A 22,033-nucleotide genomic window follows, 5' to 3' on the forward strand; every position below is an offset into this window, starting at 1 on the left:
TATCTGGTGCATACAGGAAAAGGATAGTGAATGCACTTCAGTGAATTAAAATGGCAACGTTTTCCAAAAACCAGTAAGAAGTGATCTTTTTTAACACGTTGGATATTTTGTTTGATTTTGGGGGTAAAAGGAGTAAGAGGAATCCCTTCTGTATGGGCACTGAGGTTGCCCTTTTTCATTTGTTGTTTCCCCTCACTTTTTGCACATACACAAACCCAAGGTTCCACATTGTGTCCGCTTTCTTGTCTTGAGGAAAAAATGAAGCTCCCTCAGAACCTCTTCGCATCACCTTGATTGGTTAGAGGACTTGGCATTGAAAGATGTAAGGTGTGTCCTGGGGGCTAAGTGTGTTGCCTCCTTAACCTTTCTTGTCCATGCTTAGCCTGGGAATGAACACAACTGCCAACAAGCACATCTGGACTCTCACCAAACAATACAGAGATGGACCTCAAATATATAATTATTTGAGATTAATTCTAGATTGAGACACGTGACTTGTACCATAACTTATTTGCCTGGATTATTGGGCTGGTCATTAGCTGCACTGCAAGCTGTGCCTCACACCTGTAATGGAATGCCCCAGCTGGCTCTCTTATTTTCACCTCCTGTTAAACATTTTTTTTGGTTTACTTTGCATGTTCTACTTCAGCTCCAACAATAGCCCAGCTAGAAACTAAACTTCAAAAATGTGGGGATGGGACAAAAAGCCATGTTGATAAAAACTAACAGGCTTGGAGCTGAGAATTACAAATTTCTGGCTGGGGGCGGGGTGGGGAGAGAAGGGGAATAGAGGACTGTTTAGAATTTGAAAACATCTTTCCTATCCCACTGGCTTTAATGTGTTCCTCTAAGCCTCCTTTTTCCTCTGACTTCCTTTCTTCACATCATTCAAGTTTTTTTTCAGCATTTTATTTCTAGCTGCAAGGGCTGCAGAAGGGTTTCCTTTGTCACAGTACTACTGCTGTTAAGCCAGCAAGCAAGATGTGTTTTTCAAAAAGTGCAAGCATTTTTTTTGCCCAAACATGCCTTGAATGCCATGGCAAGAAAACCTCAAACTGTTGTCATATTTTGTTCTGCTGCACTGCAGCTGAACTTGCCCTGCTGTCCTTGGAGCAATCCTATGAGCATTTAAAGCTGAAAAAAATCAGTGTAATTAATGAAAATGGCTGAGAATGGTGAGAGCAACTCTGCATACCCACAGTAACCATGACGAATTTTTAAAAACAGTGTGATCTCTTGCAGAGTGCAAGGGCTTGTCTACAGGGAAATTGACCAGCAAAGCTATGGCAGAATAACATTTTCCGCTGTAGTAGAGGTTTTTTCAGAATACCTTTCTGTGTGGGCCCTATGCTGAATTAAAACTGACTTTTTAATGGAATAATTCTCCATTTTGTAATTTTATTAAATAAGTCACTTTTAGTCCAGAATAGAGGTTGAGAGAGTTACTCTGAAATAGCTGTGCTGGTCAATTTCTCTGTGTAGCCAAGTCCTTTATATATGTTGGAAGTTGTTCATGCTCTTGAGCTTTGCCTACCCTAGAAAAATGAGTCAATTTTCCTGATACCAGCTGTATCAGTGTAGATGTAAACTCTGGGGTAGAGGTGACATAAGTTTAATGTAACATCATGCCATTAGACCCTGCAAATGATGAAAAATGGCCAAAAAGCCAGATTTTTTTCCAAAGGTTTTTAAAGATGCAGACTGGTGCTTCATGTGGTTTTCAAAAGTAGCTAGTGATCTAACTACCATTGTGTAAAATACCTTTAAAAATCTGGCCCAAAATGTCTTTTGTAGACACTTTTGGAGAAGGTGGTATATTTCATTTTTAAATGATTGGATATTTCATAAAACTGCATTGTTTTAACCTTGGATGGGTAAGAGTTTACTTCATTGCCCTTCTCCAGTGGCTAGAAACCCCTAACTCCCATAGAAAAGCACCTGGAGGCCTAGAATTCAGTCAGTGAGGATAAGCAGCAAAGACTGCGCAGGGTCAGCTTCTCGACATTTAAGTCCAAAAGAACAAAATTAATTAACTTAATACCATCAGTACCAACTTTATAAAATATTATGGTAAAGGCACATCATGAATAACTACAATTTAATTTCTAAAATGTTCACCTGGCTACTTTAAAAGCCATATATAGTAGTCTCAGTTACACACAAACAAAGAAAAAAACCTAAACAGCTCAGTCCCCACAGAAATACAGTGAGAATAAACTCAGCGTTCCCAAAAAGCTTTGGTTAAGTTCACCTGAGTCTTTGATCACCAAATCTATGCAGTCTGAATCAAAAGCAACATCTTCCCCGTTTCAGGGACAGGCAAAATATGGTCTGCAGGCCAAGTCCAGCCCACCAAATATTTGGATGCAGCCTGCCATGATACTCTGGGCTGCCAATGTACTGTGACCCAGCCCAAGAGGTGCATCTCCCACACAAGGTGGGTCCAAGAGTTGGCTGCTTTGAGCAGCATGTGGAACAGGCAGGCAGGGATCATACCTGAGGGGGTGTCCGGGCTGCTGCCCAGGAACTGTCTAGTAAGTGCCTCCCGGCCATAGCCTGCTCCTGGTACCCCAACCCCTCCCGCACCCCAATTCGCTGCGCCCCTGGCCACAACTCCCTCCCAGACTCAGCATCCCTTCCCCATATCAGAATCATTTCCTGCACCCCTACCTCTCACCCAGACTCTGCATGCACTCTTACACTCCAATCCAAGCCCCCTCCTGTACCCAACTTCCATCCTGGATCCCCTCGTTAATATCCTAGAAAAGTGCAGCCCTTGACCATTTATCAAAGTCTTGGAGTAGCCCCTTATCAATAATTATTGCCCACCCATGTTCCATTTGCTTATAGAAATTTTCAGCTGGAATCCATACAGACTTTTCCTCCTGCTGAAATAACTCCTATCTAGTTGGCTAACCACTGAACAATTTAAGAGTATAGATTAAAAAAAAAACATGTAAAATTCTTGTGAGTTAGGAAAACTGCCTGCTTTCTGCTCCCACACAGTATACGGGCAAAGCAGCTGCCTGGACTATTTGCCCTCCTGGAGTCTTGAGTCCAGAAGCAATGCCCCAAACTCACCAATTCCAGAAACATCTGGAGAGCTGATTGTTGCTAGGCAGATACACAATGACTAAAACCCAATTCATTCCTAGCACCTCCCAAGCAGACCACTTAGCAAGATCTTCCCTCTTAGGTGCCTGGTTACATAAAAAGAAGCCTCTCAGTTTGAAAATGAGTGAAGATATATTTCACAAACAGAATTTCCTAGCACAGGTCTGTGAAGAAGAAAATGGGCCAGTAGGAAAACAATAAGGCTGTAAAAAAAATTTTTTTGTGATCTGAAGTGAAATAAAGATGGTAGCCACCACTGAGACTCATTTAATCACTTTTCATTTGCTAAGGCCTTAGGCTAACCTCTCTCTTGGCATATAGAAAATGATGGATATTAGAAAGCTTTCGTCTTGTGCTTTCTCCGGGCAGGTCCCTACACTTATGATCCCCTCACTGACCTGGTCTTGTTCCAATCAACATCATCTTTCCCCTCTTTTGTGTCTGCATTAGTCTCTCAGCTCTCAGTTCAAGAATCTGATGTACCTGAGTTGTCCTGCTCTGTCCCTCTAGCCCTGAACTGGACCATACTCAGTGCAGATTGAATCTCTGGAAAATGTAGTTGCTAAACTCTTTATATTTGCTCACTGTGAGGGACACTTTTTTTTTTGTAATGCTTTATGCTTTCCCGAATTTGGGAGTTCTTGCATAAAACTATCAAAAAGGCACATCCCCAATATCCAGATAATGCCCCTGCCATATTTCAAATCTCTGATCAACTCATGGAGACACTGGAGCCACCTTATGAAATTATGGTAAGAGTTTAATATGGGGAAAACAGTTTAGTTTTCCCCTGATATTATTGGGAACCATTCAACATTTCCTCAAAGGATCAGGCTGAGACATGATGATGATTGATCCTGCCATGAGTGCAAGGGACTAGACTTAATGACCTCTCAAGATCCCTTTCATTTCTAGTATTCTTTAATACACTGAGCTTGGATAGTTTTAGTCCAAATAGTTAGGTCTACAGTACAGAGTTTTTTCCAGGATACCGGAGGCATCCTGCAAAAACTCTGTCACGTCCACGGAACGTGTCTGCTTTTTCGGACCAGTTTCTGAAAAAGCAGGCGCGTTCTTTTGGAAGCACTGTCTCTCTCATTTTATGAGAATTAAGGGCTCTTCTGAAAAAGGTTTTTCCTACATTTGGCCCTGTGTAGATGTGCCAAATGTTGGAAAAGCCTCTTCCAAAAAGAGAATCGGAAAAAGATACACAAATTTCAGTTCGCAATTTGCATACCTTTTTCTGAAAATAACCTGTAGTGTAGACCTAGCCTGAGGCAGAGTTATAACCAGGGCTCGCCAAACCATGGTGAGCCCCGCTCGCCAGCCGCACCGTCCGGCGATCGCTCAGATCATGCGCAGATCGCTCGAACCTGGCTCTTCCGGGTTGCAGTCTACTCACTACGGGCAAGTAGATTGCGTTATTTGGAGCCCTGGTTATAACCAAAAGAAAATAGGCCGTGTAATTGGTAGTGGCAGGCAATCATAACTATATGCAGTGTTATAAGTTCCACCTTCTTCTCTTGTTTTCCTTTGCCATGTCATTCTGGGAGCAACAGACGCATGAATAGAATTGATTTTTTTTTTTTTTTTAATCTAAGACTGTTTATATAATCTCCTATAAAACCCACAGCACAATTCATTTGGGAAAAGCAGCTTTTACTAGCTGCTAGCCAGGCCTGGCCTTAGGGCATGCAAGGCAGCTGCCTTGGGCCCTGTGCCTTCCGGGCCCCACACTGCACACAGGGCTGGGCTGCTAATGAGGGCCATGCACTTCACAGGATGTCACGGTGAATTCCCCAGCCCAGAGCTGGCTGCACACACAAGCTGTTAGCTGGGCCTGACCAGCTGACAGCAAAGTTTGGGGGAGCAGAGCAACCTGTAGGACCTGCGCCCGTCCAGCAGGGGAATTAGGTCAAATCCTACCAGCTGCTGGGAAGCGGCACAACCTGCCGGCGGGTGGGGCACAGCCCTGCCTACAGCTCTGATCTGGCCCTTCCATCTGCGGGGAGCATCCCATGCTTCTGCCCCCTTTGCAAGGCTGCAGAACAAGCTCCCACTGTGCAGTTCCCTTTCTCTGGGCTACTTCCCCTGCTTGCTAGCCTCCAGGTGTGCTCCACCTGCAAACTTCCCCTCGCTGACAAAGAAAACACCGCTGGAGACAGGGCCCTGCGCTGCTGAGTACTCCCCATCCACCAGCCAGGCCCAGGGCCCTGCCCCCAGTGTTCTGCCTTGAGCCCCGCAAACCCTTTGGCCAGGCCTGCTGCTAGCAACCAGGATATTGATCAGCTAGCCAATGAGAGAATTTTCTTTGATTCCGTACTTTTAGCCTATAGTTTCATCAGTTCTTTTTATCCCTTGATCTCCCGCTGGAGACTTTACGGAGAGGGGCATGCAATTTTGTGGAGGTTCAGAACATTTTTTTTCCAGCTTGCACAGTTAACTTCATTTTTTTTTTAATTTGTCTGATAAAAGATAGCTGGTTAAACATCTTCCATCACAATTTGTTACTAATATAATTTTAGTGCATACGTTCTAAATATTTTTCAGGGAACCTATTTCAATTCTGATAGCAAAAGAACTTAGAATATTAAAAAAATCCAGGCTGTTCCAATACTTATGTTTATAACTGTTTTATATATTGGCTGTTTCGACTGTAAATTTTGCTCAGAGGTAAGTGAACTCTGAATATATGATGTAAGGCTGAAATAATCAAATTAGGGCGTTATGTCCTAGAGCCTGTCCCCATTAGTTTTTTCTGCTATTTTGTATCTGGCTATAAGTTACACAGTTCAGTGTGTGTGTACTCAGCAGCTATCAGCCGCAATTGTTTCCGTATACATACTATTATGCTGCTGAGACACGTCTTATATCTGTATATCTGTGCAGCTGTTCCATAATCACTTAGCAAGGGATAGAATTCCCACAGCTTATGCATCTAGTGCTGACTCATGGTACGTGGGGAGTGTCCTGCCAAAGAAAGGTGGGGATTTCTTTGTTGTTTTGTTGCTGGAAGGAGGGTGGTGGCCCCAGAGCAGCAAATGAAGTAAGATTAGGACACACTGTTCACACTGCAAAAAATTGTTTTCCTTTCACTTGTTCAGCAGGCAGTCCTGTGCCAGCCAGCACCTATAGTTGGGGGGGGGGGGGGGGGGAGGGAACACTTTTAGTTGAGCACAATAATTAATTGAGGTTTTTTAACCATGTGCCTTGCAGACCCAAAACCAGGTGTACTATCAGCCATGCAAGTAATTGTTGCAAACTAAAAAGTTACAGGGTTGAAGGAGCCCATGGTCATGCCATTACCTAGTTTGCAAGAGAGTAACACTGACATGCCAAGGCTGAGATGCTGGTGAAAACAGTACCTCAAACCATGAATGGTGTGACCGATGAAGATGATGGTTGCTTCGCTCCAGGGGAAGAGAGGACACAAAGCGGCTGTTGTCCAGTCACCACTGAGCATATATTAACAATTATACTGGTGTTTGAATCTACATTATATTAAGTTCTGGCCAGTGACTTCTGTCTCAGGATGCTGGTGATCATGGTGGGAAGTATTAAAGGGAAACTATCTGCCTTATTTTTTAAGAATGTCTTGTAATATTTGCCATTTTCTTAATTTGTCTCTTCACTGCAGTGAAGGCAGCAATTTGACCCCTGCTCATCATTACCCCGACTTCAGATTTAAGACCTATGCTCCTCTAGCTTTCCGTTACTTCAGAGAACTTTTTGGTATCAAACCCGATGATTACTTGGTAAGACTTTGTAATTTTTCCTCTGAACTAACAAAATATTGTGAACACTAGTTCTATAGCAGATAAGGATGGTGGCTAATGATACACTAGGGGTAGTTTTTAGGTTTTGTAACTGGTGTAACTTTTGCTTTTGGCAAAACTTTTTAAATTCTTCAGCTTTTAAGTGATTGTTATGAAACCTGCCACATGAATTGCTAGTTTAATACCTAGAGTATTGCTGCTAGTGCAGGCAATTATCTCTACACAAATTATAATTAGATTTAAAAACTCATGTGAATTTTGCTAATTGAATTCTAATTGAGGGTTCTCATATGCTAATTGCCTTGTTTATGTACTTCAGAAGAAAATCATGTTTATGTCTGTATGTCCTAACCTTGACATGGAAAAAGAGATGTTCTGAGAGAGACATTGATATGCTTGTAACAAGTACTTTCTGTACTGTTCCTTATTTTGATTTTTCAGACTTAGTCCTGGTCTACATTAAAAATATAGGTCAGCCCGCCTAAGTAACTCAGAATTCTTCAGTTGACCCAACTAATGCTTCTCTGGGAGGATAATACTTATAGTGACAGGAGTAGCTACTCCCTTTGGTGTAGGGTGGATTTGCATTGAAGTGCTATAGCAATGCAGCTGGAATTATGTTGCTGTACGATTTAATGTGTAGACAAGTCCTTTAATAGTCGTGTGTGTGTGTGTGTGTGTGTGTGTGTGTGTGTGTGTGTGTGTGTGTGGCACATGCTCAAATGTGAAAGTATAACATTGGCTGGCTGTTAGGTAGATAGAGCTGACCTTCCACCTCGTGGGGATCAACACCGTCCAAAAGAGGGTGATCCAAGATCTTTCTCCCCCAACCATCTGCTGCTGACAAGGTTGTGAGGAGGCCTATGAGGGCAAAATTAGATTATTTTGCAAGTTGCCAGTTCACTTCAGAGCTATAGATGTCTCCAACTATGGAAGCTGCTTGTATTCCCTGTGCATAAATGTCCAATGTGGGATTTAAATAATCACATTTTTTACAAATATTTTTCCTTGTGTTAACAGTGGTGATTCTTTACAATTGAAATAAATTTACTAAGCTATTTGTCAATGATAAGCACACAAATTGGTTTAATAAAAGAATCAAAATGTTTCTAGATCATAGCTATCAGTTTATGTTCATATATTTCATTCATTTTGGACAGTGAAACTAGGCTAGTTAGTTTCTAAAATAAAAATATTGTCCTGCAGTGTTGGTAACCCAAACACAAGAGCATTATGCTAGTGCTTGGATGCCTTAAACTGATCCTAACTTCAGATCAAAGTGAAACTGTTTCTTTTGGAGGAGTTGAGGTTGTGTGTGTTCCACAGAAATGTTTGTTGGGATTTAGGTTTCATAAAATAAAATACCTGAACTGATCACCATATTTGGTGTCAGGACGGAATTTTCCTCTGGGTCAGATTGGCAGAGACATTGGAGAGGTTTTTCCTTTCCTCTGTATCATGAGGCGTGAGTCACTTACCATTTTAAACCAATATAAATGGTGAATTCGCTGTAATTTTCAGTCTTTAAACCAAAGGTGGGCAATAATGTTTGACTGGGGAGGTGGGGGCACTTCACTGTTTTTTGTTTTTTGTTTTTTTTTTAAAGTGGCCCCAGGCTGCCGCAGAAGATGTGGGGCCAGGACACTTCGGTGATCTCCCTCCCACAGACCCTGATTGGCCTGGAGGTAGGGGGAGCACATGAAGTCTTTGCCCCATGCTCTCCCCGCCTAGAGAGAACTGCCAGCTGTTCTGAACAGCTGGCCATTCCCTCTAGGCACCTGCCTTCTGGCAGGAGAACACTTTGCGAGCTCCCCCCACCCCTAGGCCAATCCGGACCTGAGGGAGGGAGGGGTCTGCCAAGTTTCTTGCTTCCTGCCCCCGCCCTGCAAGGGCCACGCGATGCTGGCAGGGCAGGGGCAGGGAGCAAGAGACTTTGCACACCCTCCCATCTGCATGCCTTGATTGGCTTGGGAGCTGGGGAGCAGCAGGGTGTCCGTGGGCTGGATCCACTCGCTTGGCAGGTCAGATCTGGTCCATGGAGGCTCCTTTGCCCATGCTTTAAACCATGATCTGAGGACTTCAGTCACAACAGCCAGCGGTTAATGGCTTATATCAGGAGTCATGGGGGTGAGGTTCTGTGACCTGCAGTGCGAAGGAGATCATGATCGTCCCTTCTGACCCTAACGTCGAAGGACAAATCTGTCTTGCCCTATCCTTTTTTAAAAGTTGTATCTGAAGACACTGTAGTCTTAGGCCTTGTCTAAACTGTGGATTTCAGCCAGCAGTGGCTGGCCACCAACCAGAGAAGTTGCCCCAGTGCAGATAGGGAAAGCCGTCACAACCAGTTTGTACTTCAGGTTGTATCTCCCTGGTCCGGCACACTTGGGACCTGACTTGTCCCGAACCACGGAATCTGCTGGACCAGTGGCCAAGGGGCCACAGAGCTCCACTCCAGTGGCAGCAGAGGGGCCAGCAATTACTGAGGAAAGCAGAGGTGGGGCCTAAGGGAAAGAGGTGTCCATGGGGCTCTGTAGCCACCCTGCCTGTCTTCCTCTTCCCTCCCTTAGCTGCAAATGCAATATTTCTAATGCTCTGGAAACTCTGAGAAGGCAGAGTAGGAGTTGCTGAGCGTAGGGCCCAGCTTTTCCCTCAGAGTGCTCTACCCATGGAGTGCTGGAAGCACAAATGGTACTCGACTAAGGAAGTCCAGACTATAGAGGTTCAACAACTGAACCTAGTTTCAAGCAGGAGTAAACTATACTGGTGCAATTTGTGGCTTATAGATTTGTACCAGTTCAATTCCCATCTCTACTTACTACTAGGGCAAATAACAAATGTGGTCAGTACTTTATTTTGTTTTTATTCTGATTCTCTTTTTATGGCATAAGAGTGAGCAGGCGTGCGTGTGTGTGTGTGTGTGTGTGTGTGTGTGTGTGTGTGTGTGTGTGTGTGTGTGTGTGTAAAAATCTTGGATGTGCGAATTAATGAACAAAAAGGTCACCATTTGAATAAAATTGGATCTTTTATTTTTGGTGGTTGCATCCATTTCTTCAATGGTTAGTTACTCTGCTCAAGCTTCTAACTAACTTAAAATCCACTTCATATTGCTTTTGATTATAAATAAGCAGCCTGTTATAATAAGAGATCACACGTGGGACCCTGAATTCCAAGGGAGATTGGATTTGAAATCCTGGTATCTGAAACCACTGGCTGGTAGTGGGATGGAACCAGTTTTTCCAGTTTGGATATGACTGAAATTCTTTAATCAAAAATGGTAGAAATCTCATGAGAATATCTTTTGAGATTTTGCTGCTGCTATATATTCAGCCCTGATTCTGTTTAAAGCAATCCAGATCTGACCATCTTCTCTCTAATTATAATAGGCACCATGTTAGACCAGAAGTCCCTAATCCATTTTCTGTGTTTCTAGAAAGTGCTACATGCTTTAACCCTGCTATTACTTGATTGGCTTGTAAGGAGTTGGATTTTTTTTTAATTAAAATATGTTGACATTAAAAATCAGTCTCCCTGTTCATAGCCTCTTTACTGTCCACTATAAAGATATGATTCAGAATCCTATTGTCTTAAACAGTTTCCTTTCAGGCTGCTGTGCAGCAACTGAAAGCTTTGGGATTACTCTTTTATACTAGTTCCTGTTAGAGAAAAGGGGAGGGGAAAATGGAAGAAGTATCTCAGAACCCTGAAGTAGGTTTACACTGTTAATTTGCATTGGCCAGGGCACAGCTGTGTTTCTAGCTTTGCCGCCTTCCAAATGGTACAGTATGGAAGCGCTGCAGGAAGTAGGATGAAGGGGAAAAATAAATTTGAACAGCTTGTACAAATAAATGGTGACTGGAAAGTATACAAAACACGGGTATTCAGCACGTCAGTGTGTTGATCACAAACTGCTTTCTTTTTTAACTCTTAAGCTAAAGGCATGCATGGGGTTTGGTTCAGCAAAGCTTTGTGGGTTAGGTTTTTCGTTTGCAAAAAACAAATGCAAATATAAAATCAGATCCTTGTCTCATACTGTGTAATCCTGGTTTTGTGGATTTGCTTATAGGCCATCTCAATTTTATTGCAACAATGTAACTTATTATATATTAATATTCCAAATACTTGGCTTCAAAACATCATAGCAGCAATACTTTTCACTACTAAGCATGCATGTGTTTGCTAAAGGGGCTAGAAACATGGGTAGTAACATAGTACTGTATAAAGACACTCTTGATGTAAACATGCACAGAATGTCTACTAATATGAAAGTGAAAATGTCATGCATTATCCTTTAAAAAAAAAAAAAAAGTACCACGTGTTGAAACATTTTAATTCAGAACAAAACTATTTCTCCCTAATTATACTGTTTGTTGTTTTGTTCCTTTCCTTTCCACACCTTAACCCCTTGTTCCTGCACATCTTTGCTCCACAGCATCATCTACTGGCATCGATAGGAGCAAATCTATGTCTCATTGAAATTGGTGGCAGAACTTCTTTTGAGTTCAATAGTAGCCGGATTTAATGAAGCTCTGTCCTTTGCTTGATATTCCCAGTGGAAAGGGTAAATTTTTGTTAGGAACAGCCTCTTTCAGTTCTGAAAAGACTAGAAAATTTGCTGCTGTTTTTAAGGATGATTCCCTGGTGCATATATAGTTTAACAAACTCGTTTTAAGTATAGTTTATTTGAGGGCTGCACCCTTATCAGTGTTGTTGTGCTACAATTTCAATGTCCGTGAATAGGGCTCTTTCAAATTCACTGACTATTTTGGTTCGTTTCATTGTTATAGGAGTTTAAAATTAATAATGTTCATGATTTCATATTTAAATCTAAAACTGTGTTTAATTGTAGTGATGGGTGTCTAGTCAACAGCTACTGCTCTCTGGCCTTCCAGCTCTGAAGGCCATGCAGAAATAAGGGTGGCAATATTGTGACACCCCCCGCTTAACTCTGCCCACAACTCCCTTGTGGGGCCAGGAATTCCAATTTGAGAAATACTGGTCTCCCCTGAGAACTCTGTATAGCAGGGGTGGGAAACCTCAGGCCTAGGGGCTGGATATGGCCCCAGCTCATCTGAATCCAGTGTTCCTCTTCCCCCCCCCCCCCCAAGAGGCTGAGGGCCTTAGTTGAGGGCCATGTCAGTGAGGGTTTGAGGTGGGGTGTGTGTGTGTGTTTTTTGTTTTTGTTTTTTTTTTTTTTTTTTTTTTTTTGCTGCTTGTGTGCAGGCCCCTGAATGATTTTTCTGTGGGTCAGCAGCCCCGACCTTAAAAACATTCCTCACCCCAGCTGTATAGTATAGAATAATGACACTAAGGGTATGTCTAGACTACATGCCTCTGTCGCCAGAGGCATGTAGATTAGGCTACCAGGCATAGGAAAATAAAGCAGCGATTTAAATAATCGCCACTACATTTAAATTTACATGGCTGTTTGTCGGCTCAGCGCGGTAGTCTGGACGCGCGGGTGTCAACATCAAAGGCATTTGTCGACCACCCAGGTATGCCTCATCCCAGCCGACAAAGAGTAGATTTGGGGCATGAAATAGAAATTAAATTTGAGGCACTAGAATGTATTTTAAATATGTAGATTTTCTATTTTCCCCTATGGGACATCTGATCCCTATCTGTTCTAATTTTTATCTAATGTAAAGGCAAATTGCAGTATGTGTTCTTGAGGGAGAAGATGGCACCTTCACTGCAGAGTGGAGGTGGGGAACATATCCACGCTCTTCCAGTTCTCAACTGTTGTAAGATTGGTTATTTAGAGGCTGTGGCTGCTTGAAAACTAAGGAACTTTGCTTATACCGGCCATTCTTTTTAAAGATTTTTATATTGCAAACCACTGATATTGGCTGCAAACTCCATTTTGTGTCTGTTTCAGTATTCAATCTGCAGTGAGCCTTTAATAGAATTATCCAACCCTGGTGCCAGTGGATCTTTATTTTTTGTAACTAGTGATGATGAGTTCATCATCAAAACAGTTCAACACAAAGAGGCTGAGTTTCTTCAGAAGCTGTTACCAGGTTACTACATGGTGAGTAACTGCAGATCATTAATTTTTCTACTTGCATATATTTTCTATATCCTTCATATTTCACATCTCCATTTATTTCTGAATAATTTCATTCGTTGTCTTCTAGCATTTTGTTGACTTTTTTATTGGATGTTTATCTTAATATTTTTATAGCTCTTACACTGTAGAAAACATCTTTGTGGGCCTGCACTCACCAGCAAAAAGTAATATCTAAATATTGAGGTCAGTGTTGCTTCAAATTCTGGGTGGGCGATTTTCACAGTGAGGCCACTACAAGAACTTTGGTAAGTTGGTCACGAGCTGCACTTTCCTATTATATTTATGGAGGGGTCTGGGACAGAGTTTGAGTGTAGAAGATGGTTCTGACCTGAGGCAGGGGATTGGGGTGCAGAAGGAGGTATGAGACGTAGGCTCTGGTCCTGCCTGGGAGGCGCTTACCATAGGCTCCTGGCTGTCGGAGTACTCAGGCAGGTAGGCCGCCTGCATGCCATGAGGGCCCCGTTCCCCTGAAAGTGGCTGTATTTCGGCTGCTGTCAAAATTAGCGATGTTAAGGACTAGTTGATTATCAGAGGCAGAAAGGTGGGTGGAGGTGAGGGGGGTACTTCAAAGTGGCAGCATCACACAGAACCCGGGGTCAGCTGCTCCATGCAGCGCTGCCACTTTGGATGCAGTGGGGATCCCAGCGTCAGGCTCTTCATGGAATTTCAAAGAGGCAGGGCTTCTTGGAGGCCGGGGTTAGCTGGGGACTCCCCAGCTGACCCTGGGCTCTGTGCGGTGCTGCTGCTTTGAAATGCTGTGGGGAGCCCAGCATAGGGCTCCTCGCAGCATTTCAAAGAGACTACACCACTTGGAGCCTGGGTTCAGCTGGGGATTCCGCAGCTGACCCCAGGCTCCGTGCGGTGCTGCTGCTCTGAAATGCCGCAGCAGCGTTTCAAAGGGGCAGCGCCTCCCTATTGACTAATTGAATAGTCAATACAAAAATGCATCGACTATTCGATTAGTCAGTTACACGATACTTAACATCCTTAGTCAAAATTGTCTCTGCATGCCCCTTAGGGAAGGGAGGACAGTGGTTCTCCATGTGCTGCCTGAACCTGCATGCACCACCCCTGCAGCTCCGATTGGCTGGTTTCTGGCCAATCTAAGCTGTGAACATGGTGCTGGGGTGGGGAGCAGTGCATGAAGACCCATTGCTCCCACCCCCAAGGGGCATGAAAAGACACACTTGCTAATGGCATCTGACCACTTCTGTGAGCCCATGTGGTTGGGGCCGTGGTAGCACTCTGCTGCACCATGGGACTTTTAGCACCTCGAAGGGTCATGACAGGCCAGATCTTGGGCTGTATTTCGTCTAGCCCTGCCTTTTTTAAATACTAACGGGACACTATCAAGATGGTTACATTTTAATACAATCTTTATATTTTTCCTAATATTAAAATGGCAAACTATTCAGAGTAAAATTTCTTTTTCTCCATTTGCTTGCCCTTTGCATTTCATTCAAGGGGCCAAAGAAACTAGATGTGTCAATTTACCTTTGGTTTCTAGACTGCTTTCGTCTTGGATTTTACTATATTAGCACATTTTGTTGGGGGAAAAAAAACAATTTATATAACTTCTTTAAAATTTATTTTTTACAAGATATATTTTTGGGCTTCAGCTAAGTTGACTGTGTCTCTAATTTTGGGCCAGTTGTCAGCAGAGTAAATAAATTGACCATCAGAACTAAGCAGGACTATATCCTGAAAGAGGCTACATTCATCCTGAGAGTTACTGAGTTCCCATTAAGAAGCAAGCCCCTCAGCACCTCTCAGGTGATGGTTCGCACTTTGCAGGATTCAGACTCTAGTAAACTGATGTCTCCATGATCCCAATCCCTTCCCAAAAGGGGGAAAAAAATATTGGGCACATTCCGTCTCATTTATTTGAAATTCAGTGATTTTCTGATGGTGGTATTAAGTTAATATAGAGTGTGAGTTTGAGTGTTTGTATAAGGAGGCTTCAGTCATTCAGAGTTTCAGAACTTATAGCTGGCATTATTTGTCTTTATTGTTAATATTTATAATCTGCTTAAAACAACGAGGAGTCCTGTGGTGCCTTGAAGACCAGCACGTTTATTTGGCCATAAGCTTTTGTGGGTGAAAACTACTTTGTCAGATGTAAGGTATAATCTGTTTGAGTTGGCCATCCAAAATCTACACATTATAAAAACTTTTTGCTTTGCTTTTGTGCACTAACCAATCAAAAGTTAACATTATACACACAAGCATTTATCAAAATAAAAAGGCTTAATTCATGTGATTATTGTATCCAGACTCTTACTGTGAGGCAGTCAGAGGTGTGCTGGGGAGAACAACATAGTTCAAAATGGCCACCCTTAAAGGGGCAGGCACCCTTCTTTTTTTTGCTCAATAACTTCCCCCTGACCTTCCCCTCCCTCCCCGCCCCCCAACAAAAGTCCTTTGTGTTCCTCAAAAACAATTAATTATTGTTTGGTGTTTTTTGGTCTTAAAAAGTATAAGAAACACTGCTTTAGTGGTAACCATAACAAATGTAAAATATAAATAATTTCTTCTTTACCTTTTTCATATTGATGGTGATGGAAGTTCTTAGTGTCTAAAATTAGATTTTTGCCTCCCCATCTCTTATCCTCTCCTACGAGATAAAGGGTCTCAAACTCCTGGCCTGTGGGCCATCCCCAGCTGGAGCGATTGTGAAATCAAACCCAGGACTCTGGAGCGGGAGGACAGACTGTTACTGGCCCCCAAACCCTCCCTTTCCTACTATCACCCTGTCCTCTCCACCCTATGGTGCCCCATCCCCGAGGATGCAGCTTCAGGGATCACCAGCGGTGGGGGGGAAAGAAGCCTGGTGCGTCATGGTGACAGTGGTTGCCCCCCACTGTGGACCCTGCAACAGCAGCAGCTATGGGAGAAGCAGAGAGCACTGGGGAAGTATACTCACTCTGCTTTCTTGAAGCTCCTGTTCCTACAGGGAGTGTCTGTGGGGAAGGGGGAGTGATCACTGCTGCCTCATGCGGTGTTAGGCCCCCACTCCCTGGTGATCTCTGAAGCCACATCCTCGGGGACAGGATGTCATAGGAGGGAGAGGGTAGGGTGAATGAGGGTGGGGGCCAATAACAGACAGGGCCCTCTCCCAGCTGGCTGGGAGTCTCAGGCTGGATTGTGCAATTGCTCAAGCTGGGGATGGTTCACAGGTCGGGAGTTTGAGGCCCTGCACTAGATACTTGGCCTGCAGTTGAATTTAGGATACTATATAGCAGGGTTTCCCAATCTATGGGTCGCTACCCAAATATGGGTTGCCATTACATTTCAAAAGGGTCATCAAGTCTCTCCCCAGGTGGCTCTGCTGTCCCCCACTCCTTTCCCTGTTTTTGAATTGCCTTGGGTCACCAAGTCTTCCTGAATTGTCACAATGGGTCCCCATCTGGAAAAGGTTGGGAACCGCTGCTATAGAGTTTCCATTTTGGCTGATTGCGATGTCATAGTTGGACTATTACTCTTTTGCATTCTCAAGTAAATTACAATCTGGGTATAATAAACATTGCCAAAATTGGCAGTAACTCAGATTTTGCAAAACCTCACTGGATGGGGGTTTTGTTTCACAAAACCTAAACCAGAAGTGGCTTGAGTAAAATGGGATCCAACCCCCTTAAAGGGGGATTCATCTGCTAAATGTCTTCAGTCTCTCTCTAGACTCAGTCTTGTGGTTGCATTAAGGCCAAACGCAGCAAAAATGCTGAGCTTTTGCTATGCTTTTGGCCTAATTTAAATAGAACTCTTGCAAGAGGACAAAAACCCTATGATGTGCAGGGATGAAAGACTGTGGTTCTCTTCAAGGTAGTACAGAACAGGAAATGTGGTCATTTCAGGAGCTTAAAATATACAAAATGAACCTCATGGGCAAAAAGGATATAAAAAGAAGCAACAGGCTGTGTTTCTGTCTTACACCCCCACTCTCTCCTACTTCAGTGCATAGTGGTAAGAAGACATGGCCTGATTTTTGGGATGCCCTAGGTCTGTCTTTGATTCTGATCCTGACACTTCTGTCACCGTCCCTCAATTTCACTTGAACATAGTCTCTTTTTTTTCTTCTGGGTTGAGCTAGCTTTTTCAAGTTTGGGCCCAATGTGAGAGAGAAAATGACGGACCACTCAAAGAAATTGTTTAAAATATAAAGTAACATACACCCTTTTTTTTCCCAATATTAATATGGTTGTGTGTGAAAACCCCTTTAAAATCTTTTTGTTTTTGTTTTTTTAGAATTTGAACCAGAATCCAAGGACCCTTTTACCAAAATTTTATGGACTGTACTGTGTTCAATCAGGGGGCATTAATATCAGAATTGTTGTGATGAACAATGTTTTGCCTCGGGCACTGAAAATGCATTTCACATATGACCTGAAGGGTTCTACGTATAAACGGAGAGCATCAAGAAAAGAAAGGGAGAAATCTAATCCCACATTTAAAGACTTGGATTTCTTGCAAGAGATGCATGAAGGACTATATTTTGACTCCGAAACATACAGTGCACTGATGAAAACACTACAAAGGGATTGCCGAGTAAGTAAAAATTGTTCATATTTAATGTGATATTCAGATTCTCTAATCCAGATTTACACCTGTGTGACTGAGAACAGAATCAGACTCTGTAAATCATTCAAACTGTGAAGCTGCATGATGCAATTTAATTGTAGACCTAATTCAACTGCATTTTTTTTAAAAAGACAAATGTTCTGTCTTTAGCTGCTGATATTTGACATTGTTTGATACATAAAAGAGAACTTTCTGTCATGAATACTTATTAGAAGACAATAATAAAAAAGGATTAAAACTCAGAAGTTTGGGGATTTTTAAAATTCTGAGGTACATCATGTAAAATTGTACTGTTCTCAAATCTGCAAAGCATCTCCAGGCTTGTCCCTGATGTACGTTGCTTTTTTAAACGAATCTGTGCATTAGCTAGCAGAAGGGGGGGGGGGGAATGAATAGAACCCCAGGGGCATCAGGTTCAGTTTTCGTCCTACAGCGTAATCCCATGCAGATTGGGACCGAGTGCCCCTTCAAGCAAGGGACTGGACTTGATGGAGGTCTAGGAGGTCTCTTCTGGTCTAGCGTTCCTTTGTTTCCAGGCCAGAAGGGTAGGAAGCAGAATATCAGTGCCATTCTCCTGAAGAGCAAGGACAGTATAAAGGGGACTGTGGAGGATCCTCTTCTAGCATTCCTGACGTAAGGGTACATACTATGAAAAGGGACCTTCCAGGACAAAGGGAGAGCAAGCAGAAAGCAGGAAATGGGAGAGATTCCCAGGGCTCCAAGAGATGCATTGAAGAAAACTGGATTGTGTAGGAGTCCTAGTAGTTCAATGAGAACACCAGCAAGGTTGGAATGAGCTCATAGCCTGTTAGAAAGCCCTCACAGCAGTTTGCTGCCACCTGTGCTGCTGTACGTCAAGTTTTGTTGTTGATCATGAATGCTACCTTTTGTTTAATGTGTCCAAAATGGCTTGTGCTTTGTAAGTAAAGTAGGGTGATCTAACAGTCAGCTGCATGCTCACTGAGACACACTTTTCTAACAAAGGGCACTGTTCCTTCAGCCTTCTTCAGTGAGCACATTCTGCGCTTCTGCCATTAGTGATGATGCAGAGTGTGTGAAAATCCAGACGCTCTTTTGTCCCAAATGTCAGAGAGGTTAATTTATACAATCAAAGCTTTGAGAAGAAAACTCTGAAACAGTTAATAATAAAAAATTGTATAAAGGAGGCAAGAAATAGATTGAAAATTAGATTAAGGACAAAAACCAGTAATTTGATTATGTGCAGGGAATTCTTATTGGAACTGTTTCCAAAGTATGATGTGTTCTCAGCATTTATTCTGTGGAGGTGAAGGCTAAACATCAGCTTTCACAATGTGTCGCCTTAATTTAACTGTAAAAGAGGCTGAGATTTTTAAAAGGCGGATGTATTGTCATATGGGGGAGAAGCAAGTTTTTGAATACTAAGGGCTCATCTAAACTACAGGTTGAACCTCTCTGGTCCAGACAGGACCATGGATGATGCTGGATAACAGAGCTCCAGTGGCAGAGATTGCTGGTGGCTGGGACCAGAGTTGGGCCAGTAGTCTGGCAGCTTTCGGGGCTGGCACCAGAGGAGGCAGCAGAGCCTGGAGCTCAACAGGGACATAGACACGTAGACCTCCCGTCATCTAGCAAACTCCCTTGTTGGGGACCGGTCCCAAGGATCCTGGACCAGGGAGGTCCAACTTGTACCACTTAAGCCAATATAAGTTACATTGCTCGGGGTAATGAAGGAGGGGGAAATGCCCTCAGCAGCATAACTTGCATCAACTTAGCACAGTCTAGACACAGCTCTGTCAGCGGGAAACGCTCTCCTGTCAACATTACTTCACTTCAATAAGAGGTGGAAGCTATTAAGTGGACAGGAGAGCAGTCTCCCGTCAATGTAATGTGCCTTCACCAAATGTGCTACATTGTGGCTACTGCATCGATACAGGGGCATAAATTTAACTTAGTAGTGAAGATAAGCCCTAAGATTATAGATCAGTGAGGATCAACCTTGGCTAGTGAGTGGGCTGCATGAGTAGTCCTCTATTTCAGTGGACCACAAGATGGTCTCCTGCAGTTGTGTAGTTTTGCTAACTACGCTTGTGTATCTAGTATTTGCAGGATGTGCCAAATGAACTGTAGCAGCACTTTGAATGCAGAGGGAGCACACGGCTCTCCTAATATTGTGTGTGATCAGCACGCACCTCACTTTGTGTCCTTGCTTTAAATGCATGTCACTTTCATAAAACCTGTTGGAAAAAAAACTACTGTATATAGAGGAAACCAGCAGAATGTGGTAACCCTTGTGTGACATAGTGGGAATTTTGTTCACTCTTTTAGTCACTGTATTCACTCTGCTTTTGTGTTCACTGTTTGCTTAGTTGTGTTGTATGAGACTCTACTGTCCTGTGCTGTTCTGTAGTAACTCTGTGTGTGTGCCTCAGTTTCCCTGAGCACTGCAACACTGTGGATAAGGAGAGGAAGGCTGGGCATGACTCACTGTGGAAGAATGTCCAGCCTCATGCCCTGAGGACCAGGTGACAGCAAATAAGACCTTGAGCTCCGGAATCTGAACAAAAGATGGGATGGGGCTGCCTACAGATCTGGGACCTGTTGCTGGGTCTGTGAGTTAGTTTTTCGGCTGGCTTAGGGAGGAGGGAGCCTAGCCGGCTTGGGGGGCTGGGCAGGGGACCAGAGTCCTGGCTCTGGGTCCCCTTATCCCCAAGATGGATTGTACTGGATGCTCCTGGTTCCTGTAATAAGTCTGTGGTATGCTGTGTCCTTGTCAATGAATAAACCTTCTCTTCTACTTGCTGACTGAGTCCCATCTGGATGGGGGTGCAGGGCCTAGTGACACCCCCACACTCCGTGACACCTTATGCATGGGCAACAGTAAAGAAAATACCTTGAGGGCCATACATAGAATCCCAGTGGGCCCCATGTGGCCCTCGGGCCACAGGTTGCCCACTGCTTTTATAAAAATGTACGTTGTTTGTAATTTTCATGTATTATCTTTGGCATCTGAGTTGGAAATCGTTGAAGAGTAGGGCTACTCACAATTCTCATTGTTCCAAGATCTCTGCACACTCAGGCAAATAATGTGTCAGATGCATGTAGCTCACATTTTAAGGGTTTATTTCTACAGTCATAGGAGGCAGGGAGTTACATTTTGAAAAACAAAATTAGACTGTACAAAACAAAGGTGTGGCTGCTCTGACTTTCACCACACGCACTCCTCCCACTAGGTTTTTTGTTTTGCAATACTTCCTCAGGTAGATACACCCAGTAATGTACCAGTTGGTCTGGGTGCACTGTTCTAAGGATCAAATCAGAGCAAATTGCTTAGAACCCGGACTACTTACAGCTCAGGCCTAGGGGTAGTACTCTATAAAGCACCAAACCAGCCACAAAGAGCGCTTCAGCTACTGATCTAGCCAGCAATTTACACGAGCATCTAAGGTGATTGCTTAAGCTTTACCTGTGCCACAATCAGCACTACCCTTTACACAGATGAGAGGTTATAATAACCAATCTCGCCAAATCTGAACAAGTTCTACTGATCCCAAAGGACTAGCGTGACTACTAGATCAATTTAAACCTCAGATCTTATCCAAATTAGCACGCTGTGCCAATCCTTTAGAATCTAAAATCTAAAGGTTTATTAATAAAAGGAAAGAAAAGGTTGAAAGTAGGATTGTTAAAGAAAGCACATTACATACATCGAGAACGTTGCAATTGCATCGTTCTCGATGCAGGCTCTTAGCAGCGATGTAATAAACTGCTGTCTTAAAAGTCTTCGGAGTACATCCTTAAGATGGATCAACAGATCATTCCAGGCTCTCTGTTCACAGCAGGGATGCTTCTGAAGTAAAGAGCGTGATTGAAGACAAAGATGGAGGAACCCCCAGGATCCTTTTATAATCTTGCCCAAGCGGAGAAAAATCCATTGTCCTCCAGTGTGATGGTATCTTCCTCGTGGGATGAGGTTTACCGGAGCTGCCGACAAAGGGCTTTGATGTCGGCAGGGGAGCATCCAGACTAGCGCGCTGAGCGGACGAACAGCTGATCAGCTGGTTGTCGGCTCAGCGCGGCAGCCATGTAAATGTAAATGAAGCCGCGATCATTTAAATCGCGGCTTCATTTACCTTTGCCAAAACAACAAATATACATGGTTCCGTCGACGGAGCCATGTAGTTTAGACGTACCCTTAGTAACCACTTCTCACAATAGATGGTCAATGCCTGCAGCTGTTTCCCCAGACAGAAAACATTTAAAGTACATGTACAAAGCCCGTATTCATAACTTTACATACAAAAATCATACATATGTATGAGCTGCACAAACATAATCAACATAGCATAAGGTTTCATTAGACATCTCATATAGCTCACTTTGCACAGAATTTGGGGCAAACTTACAACAGTGGATGTAACAATTATCTGCATTTTCCTATTATGATCCACTAATGTGACATAACTCTTGCTTGAGAAAACAATGATCTAGTTTATTGCAAATGTGTATTACAATACCTGTT

The 22,033-nt window shown here is 43.2% G+C and overlaps 1 protein-coding gene across 3 annotated transcripts in view; it reads left to right on the top strand.

Moving 5' to 3' along the window:
• Positions 1-22,033, top strand: part of PIP5K1B (phosphatidylinositol-4-phosphate 5-kinase type 1 beta) — a 162,508-nt gene that overhangs the window by 85,088 nt on the left and 55,387 nt on the right. For all 3 annotated transcript variants that reach the window (XM_006137852.5, XM_006137851.5, XM_075931678.2), the window contains exons 5-7: positions 6,752-6,869; positions 12,766-12,918; positions 17,200-17,499. In XM_006137852.5, the coding sequence (XP_006137914.2) occupies positions 6,752-6,869; positions 12,766-12,918; positions 17,200-17,499 (571 nt within the window). The remainder of the gene's footprint in view (positions 1-6,751; positions 6,870-12,765; positions 12,919-17,199; positions 17,500-22,033) is intronic.

Source organism: Pelodiscus sinensis, chromosome 6 (genome assembly GCF_052426305.1).
Source record: "Pelodiscus sinensis isolate ZL-2025 chromosome 6, ASM5242630v1, whole genome shotgun sequence".
Classification (NCBI taxonomy): Eukaryota; Metazoa; Chordata; order Testudines; family Trionychidae; genus Pelodiscus; species Pelodiscus sinensis.